This window comes from Hipposideros armiger, unplaced genomic scaffold (assembly GCF_001890085.2).
Source record: "Hipposideros armiger isolate ML-2016 unplaced genomic scaffold, ASM189008v1 scaffold_3793, whole genome shotgun sequence".
Lineage (NCBI taxonomy): Eukaryota > Metazoa > Chordata > Mammalia > Chiroptera > Hipposideridae > Hipposideros > Hipposideros armiger.
Genome location: NW_017735023.1, coordinates 71 through 6880, shown reverse-complemented (window position 1 = coordinate 6880; position 6810 = coordinate 71). Strand labels below are relative to the sequence as shown.

At 49.2% G+C, this 6810-nt stretch overlaps 1 protein-coding gene across 1 annotated transcript; it reads left to right on the top strand.

Annotated features, from left to right (window-relative positions):
• Nucleotides 1-28: 28 nt before the first annotated feature.
• CAVIN3 (caveolae associated protein 3) lies at nucleotides 29-2024 on the top strand. Its single transcript, XM_019635076.1, has 2 exons — nucleotides 29-890; nucleotides 1409-2024. Exons 1-2 carry the CDS (start codon nucleotides 507-509, stop codon nucleotides 1805-1807), a joined length of 783 nt encoding a protein of 260 aa, XP_019490621.1. The 5' UTR covers nucleotides 29-506; the 3' UTR covers nucleotides 1808-2024.
• The last annotated feature ends 4786 nt before the right edge of the window (nucleotides 2025-6810 follow it).

The window sequence follows — 6810 nt, the reverse complement described above, 5'->3', positions numbered from 1 at the left end:
TCGTAGGTGTGTAGCAGAGGAGAGCCTCCCTATTTACAGCACACAGCCTGGGGCCCAAATACAACTCTCAGAGGCGTCTGAGGCCCCTCTGGTTATCTCTTTGCTGCACTAACATAAATACTAGTTTCTCTGCGCACTTGATTGAGACAACAAAAATTTCCATGGCTCCCCCTTTCTGGTGGAGTGTATGTTCCAAGAGAGGCACACTAGGGAATTGGGGCCGAGGAGTGGAACTCAAAATCGGAGTGAGTTTGCGGGATGGGGTGGGTCTCATATTGGGCCAACCTGCTTCCCTGCGGGTCCCCGGGGCGGGGCAACAGAAGGGGGAGAGCTTCCGAAGGACCCCGCCGCCGACATCCCGCTCCCCGCCCTTCCTCCCGCCGCCGAGAAGGCCAACTCCGCCTGCTTGAGTCACCGCTGGAGCTGGGGAGGGGCCGGGGAGAGGCCGCGCCAGCCCAGAGCGCAGCCGGCGGCCGCAGGGAGAGCAAGCCGGGTGATCTGAGATCATGGGGGAGAGCGCGCTGGAGCCAGGGCCGGTCCACGGAGCGCCCGCGGGAGGCCCAGTGCACGCCGTGACGGTGGTGACCCTGCTGGAGAAGCTGGCTACGATGCTGGAGGCGCTGCGAGAGCGGCAGGGGGGCCTGGCGCAGAGACAGGGAGGCCTGGCTGGCTCAGTGCGCCGAATCCAGAGCGGCCTGGGCGCGCTGAGCCGCAGCCACGACACCACGAGCAACACGCTGGTGCAGCTGCTGGCCAAGGCGGAGCGCGTGGGCTCGCACGCCGATGCTGCTCAGGAGCGCGCCGTGCGCCGCGCCGCCCAGGTGCAGCGGCTGGAAGCCAACCACGGGCTGCTGGTGGCGCGCGGGAAGCTCCACGTCCTGCTCTTCAAGGTCAGTGACCTCAGGCGTCCCCCAATCCAGGGCCTTTTTCCGCCTTCAGGCCACCATCTGCCCCCCCCCTTCCCATCCGCCTCCCACACCCACATTCCTGACGCTGCCCTGTGGGACTGACTTTCAGAGCCACACCGTTCCCCACACCCAGCCCATCCTTCCCTCCCACGCCACAACAGCCTGGCCAATCAAAGCCCGGCTAGATCTAGTTCAGGCCACGTCCCCAGAATTTTCTCCAAGTTCCAGCCCATCCCGAAATGAACATAACGGTGGTGGAAGTGCATCCCACGACAGTGCATCGCCTCCTCCAGTTCTTGGTCCTGCGGCCACCATCGTGGTCTCACATCAGCTTCTCTAGTTCGCCCCGCCCCCTCATTTCCCACGCCTGCTTTTTCTTTCCCACTTGGGCCTTCTAGGCTAAGGGTAGGGCAGGTTCCTCTGCTGTAATTGAGGAGTGGGGTTCGGGCTGGTGCGGGGTAAGGGGCTGCCAGGGTCAGTGCTGTGTCCATCACATTCAGGAGGAAGCTGAGATCCCACCCAGAGCTTTCCAGAGGGACCCGGAGCCCCTAGAGCCCGTGGACCAGTCCGAGCCCAACCCAGAACAGCCGGAGGTGGAAGTTGGGGAGAGCTCGGACGAGGAGCCAGTGGAGTCCAGGGCGCGGCGGCTGCGGCGCACTGGGTTGGAGAAGGTGCAGAGCCTGCGAAGGGCCCTTTCAAGCCGCAAAGGCCCATCAACACCCACGCCTGTCAAGCCACCTCGCCTTGGGTCTGGCCAGAGCGTTGATGGCCTGCCGGAAGAAGCCAGGCCAGCCCTGGAGTCCAAGCTGGAGCCAGAACCTCCTCCGGACACCGAGGAAGATCCCGGGAGACCTGGGGCTGCCGACTTGGCTGTGCTCCAAATAGAGAGTGCGGCCTGATGGCCGCTGCTGCTTCTCTCTCCTGTGCCTATGCTTAGTCCCAAAATAAATCTTCCTCTCAGAATTCAACATTCACGCCCAAATAAGGAGAGAATTCTGCACCCACAGCCCAGCTCTGGCCCTCCCTTCTGGGCTCCTTCAGCATAGCACCCTGTGTCCTAGGAGCAGCCACTCACACCTGCTTGCGCTCACCATCAATAAAAGTAATGTCACCTAATCCAGATTCCATGTGAAGGGGTGGGTGGGGGGAAAGGCAGTGCAAGGAATAAGACAAATGTTGGAACTAGGAATGTGGCTTCAGTTTCAAACAGACCATTGTATGATTTCTCCAGTTTCCACTGAATCCTGGGCTCCACTCCAGTGGCACATAGAAATATCCTGCTGACTGCTTGCTCCTCATGGGAAAGCGTCCAGGGCCATTTCTAGCTGTAGGTACTCAGCAAATGTCAACTAGTGGTTTTCCTCTTAGTCTCTTCTTCCTCTACCTTGTAAAAGTTGGGTGTTCCAGGATTCTGTTCTCAGCCCTCTTCTCATTCTGGGTCCTCCTGTTAACACTCGCTCCCAGGTCTCTCCTGCCAGCCACATATATCCCAGACCAGGGGTCGGCAAACTGCGGTTCACGAGCCACATGCGGCCTTTTGAGTATATACATGTGGCTCTGAAGTAAAATTGAAAATGAAAATAAAACCATCAGTTTCATTTATAAAATTTTTAAAGGATATTATTCACATAATGGTGATTTCATTTGTTTTATGGCTCTCAAATAATTTTAAATTGTTGTGNAATTAATTAAAGCAAACCCTTCCTTACAGTATGCTATGTTCTGGGAAGGGGAAGGGTCAGTGTACAAAAGGAACCCTTGACAATCAGAGTGGGAAACACCCTGTAGTTTTGAAGCCAAAGGTCCTTATGACTTTAAATTTAGCTTTGAATCCTGGATCTAGAAATCATCTCTCTCTCTCTCTCTACACCCCTCATAGACCTAGCCTTTCCCCTGATAATCAGCAATCAGCATCAGCAGAAAATAGCCCAGGTTTTACTAACGGTCGCAAGATCTGGACCTCTGGCAGGCTAAAGATAAAATCTTGACCTAATTTATGTTTCAGCTCCTGAGCCCTATGGTGGAATGACCCCCTGGCTACTTTCCCATGAAATCAGACAGAGAGATGTCAGAGCAGAACTCAGAGCTGTCCTCAGGACCTAGAGAAATGACTTATTACCCTTACCTCACTTCTGACCAATCAGCTCCTAGCACAGCCCTGAATCCTCTAACCCACAGTGTCTTATATGTATACACAGCACCATATAATCTGTAACCTACACATCATCGGGGAGTCAGGTCTTTTAGGACATTAGCTCCCAGTACTCTGGATTGGCCAATTGAATAGTAAACCTTTTCTTTCCATACTGCAAACTCCTGCTCATGCATTTCTTTTGGGCCAGTGTAGACAGATAGACTGAAGTATTGGGGTCCCAGTAACAGTTTTTTAAAGCATTTGTTAGCTCAACGACCATGGCATGCCACTAATTTTTGCAAGACCCATTATATTTGGGCAACTGTTAATTTAATTGTCTATGTTCTACAAGGAATCTTCAGGTCCTACTAACTTTTCCTACAGAGAATTTCATACTTCCAGAGAATTAACTGGGGAGGCCATCCTGGGGAAGGAAATACTGTGATACTGATGGTGATAAATCAGTGGGTACATTAATGTCTCAGAGTTATCAAAATACATTAACACAAAATAGGCTTAAAACAACAGAAATTTATTCTCTCACAGCTCTGGAGATTCGAAGTTTGAAATCAAGGTGTTGGTAGGGCTGTGCTCCCTCCAAAGCTTTTAGTGGAGAATACTTCCTTGCCACTTTCAGCTTCTGGTCGCTTCAGGCATTCCACGGCTTGTGGTAGTATAACTCCAATCTCTGCCTCTTTTGTCACATGATGCTTTCCGTGTGTCTTTTGTCTTCTTATAAGGACACCAGTCATATTGGATTAAGGGCCTACACTGCTCTAGTATGATCTCATCTTAACTTGATTACATCTGCAAAGACTTTTTTTTTTTTCTAAATAAGTACATATTCACAGTATCATAGGACTTGAGCATATCTTTTTTGGGGACACAATAAACCCACACCAGTGGGCTTCCACTTTTCATGCCCATACCAAAGAGTTTGAGGGAGTAGGTTCTAGCCACATCCCTAATTTAGAGAATAGAAATATTTAAACTAAGATCAGGTTACACTGCCTGAGATGCTTTCATTCTGCATCCTTGTTTTCTTCTTTTCTCATCCTTATTGGAAACTATGATATGGCTTTTTCTTGGGTGCTCCATGATAAAAGGTCACTCTAGTATAATTTCTGTCAATCTGGGCCTTGTTGACTCAGGGCATTCTTCTGGGTTGCCCTATGTTATTTTTACCCACCTATGGGCTTCTATTTTTCAGCATCAGCCATTTCCTATAGCATTTATACTTGAGGTTTTTGGGAATACCAGTAGTACCATCAGTGGCTTTACTGCTAAGTTTTAAGGTCCTCCTTGTTCTATATATCCTGAGAGAGACTTAGCAGTTCTTTGAATAATATCTATCCACTGAGTTCTTGCTTCCAAATGCTCTGGGCTCCCTTAGCACCATTCCTCAAGGCTGGTGATTCTTTCAGAGACTTCCTGTAGTAGATATTTTGATTGACTTTCCAGTCCTGACAGTGCTCAGATTTTTAATACAGACATCCACTTTTCCTCTCATACCACCCATATGCTTCTGGGGAAGCTGACCCTTCACTGCTCTACAAGTGAGCCTAACTTATTAAAAGGTAACCATCAGCTCTATTGTCAGTGGTGGGTTAAGGAACTCAGGCCTAAGCCCACCAATGCTTGACACTTTCCTAGCTATAGAATTTGTTTCTGGAATGGCCAAGGCAAGTGGAAAAATGGGGGGGGGGGTGGCGGTGCTTCTGGGAAATACATGTCCTAAATTTTAAGATGATCTCCTCTTTTCTCTTGACCTTATGCAGAAATGTGAGGTCTGGAACTGCTGTAGTCACCTTGCTCCCAGCCTGAGAATGAACCTGACACCTGTAGTGGGGAACGATTGAGAGAAGTGTGGAGAACCAGACTGGAGCTGTGACTGACCCACATTCTGTCATCACTGTCCAACGGTCTTTTTAAAAATTATGTTTGGATTGGATCTCCTGTTTCTAAGAACTGTTTGAATTGGGTTTTCTGTTCCCTCGGTTTGAAAGCATTTTAACTGGCACATCCTGATGGATCTCTCTGGGCAAATACAGATCCACTGGAAGACATGGTGATTCCCTTCAGGTTCCCAAGGGAATCCATTTTCTCTTGTGTTAAGCAGAGGGGTCAGGCTCCATGACCTTCTATTTGTAGAAGTTACTCATCAATTTGGCATCAACAGATTTCTGGCAATAGCTGCCCATTCTTTGCTCTAAGTCAGACCTCAGGGCCTTCAAGGCCCATGTAACTATCCTGAGCTACAAGGTTCCTTCAACAGTTGTTGTCAAGTGGCCCTCACAAATTGTGTGAGGACAGAAAGGGAGAGAGAGATCATCAGGATCGATGGATTGATTGGACTACCGAGCCTACAATCTGTTTACCAAGCATTGCTAAAGGCAAGGCATGTGATTTTTCCAAACTGATGACAGTACAAATTCTTGACCCACATCATTAACTGGATCCTCTATGCTCACTCTCTCCCCCTTTACAGCAGTAATTTCAATCTCTTTTATTTGGAGCAGATAGTCTCATCTATTTCCAGAGGGGGGAAAAAATCAGGCAAGAGTCACAACCTACCTCCATGTAAACAGACATACCAGCACCTATTCTAACTCTTGTAAGGGTTTCAAAGGAAGAGGTGTCCTGCCTGCCCTCCAAGCTTGGGGTGTAGGAGCTAGGCGCTGCTGGGCTTTACCCATGAAGCCCAAAANACTCCCACATCCTGACAATTGGCTCCAGCAGCAATAACATTCTCCAAAATTCTGGGCTCCTGCCAACCTTGTTCTCATCTAAGGTACATGGTGCTCTAATGTGCCCAGTGTGCCTCGGCCAAAACATCCATCCACGGCATATTGATTGATTTGCTTGGCTGGCAAGATTGTGTTTGTTTGTTTTTTGCTTGCCCCTCACTTCCTGTTGTCCCAAACTTACAGCCCTTTTAATTGCCAGTGCCACAGAGTTCGCTCATTGTGTGGAGTGACCATACGTTTCTGTAGACAGGATGTCTATGACAAAGGGTGGAAGGTAGTGCCTGTCCACCGAGGCTCATTGCCTGTTTAAAGGTGGTTCTGCTGTGCTGCATGTTGTTACATTTGATTCAAAGGCTAAGTCCCTGGAGGACAGACACCCTACTTTGTCTGGCAGCTGAAAGTGAGGCTTAGGGTCATGGATGTTTCTTGTACAATTAACTCACATAGCCATCTCTTATCCTTTCTTAGATTCCTTTTTTTCCATCTAATAATCAAAGACAGTTAGGCTGTATTGCTATGTGTGACCCAGGGTTCCAATTTACAAAACAACCCAGGAACCCCTGGTGACTCCCTCCACTGGCATCTGGTAGAAAGCCAGCAATTGTCTTTCAAAGCAGTATACTTCTCAGCTGCTGGAAGCATTGCCTTAGCCCAACATCCTAAATACTTCTGTTATATTTTTCCTTCTAGAACCTGCCATCCCACCCCCTTTCCCCAAATTGTCTTGGTGGGAGAGGCAAAAATCACAGAGAACTCAAGTCTCATCTTTCGTTCTGACTTACAAGGCCCAAGGGGTAGAGATGACCAGGCTGTGGCTTGTAACTTGGCCAAGGTGAGTCACTGAGGCTCCCCTGAACCCTCTTTAAAGTAAGTGACCTTTTGGATGACCCAAGATATGCAGTGTATCAGAATTCTAAGGGGGAGCATATGCTGACTCTAAAATCCAAACACCCACAGTGAGCAGCTGTTTTTTTGTTGTGGTGGGAGGTATTAAATGTGTTTCACTATCTGTCACAGGCTG

What these genes read in the sequence shown, in the direction of transcription:
- CAVIN3 (XM_019635076.1), top strand. Translation starts at nt 507, where the DNA reads ATGGGGGAGAGCGCGCTGGAGCCAGGGCCGGTCCACGGAGCGCCCGCG. An exon ending in TCCACGTCCTGCTCTTCAAG is followed by an intron (nt 891 to 1,408) that starts GTCAGTGACCTC and finishes CATCACATTCAG; the next exon opens with GAGGAAGCTGAGATCCCACC.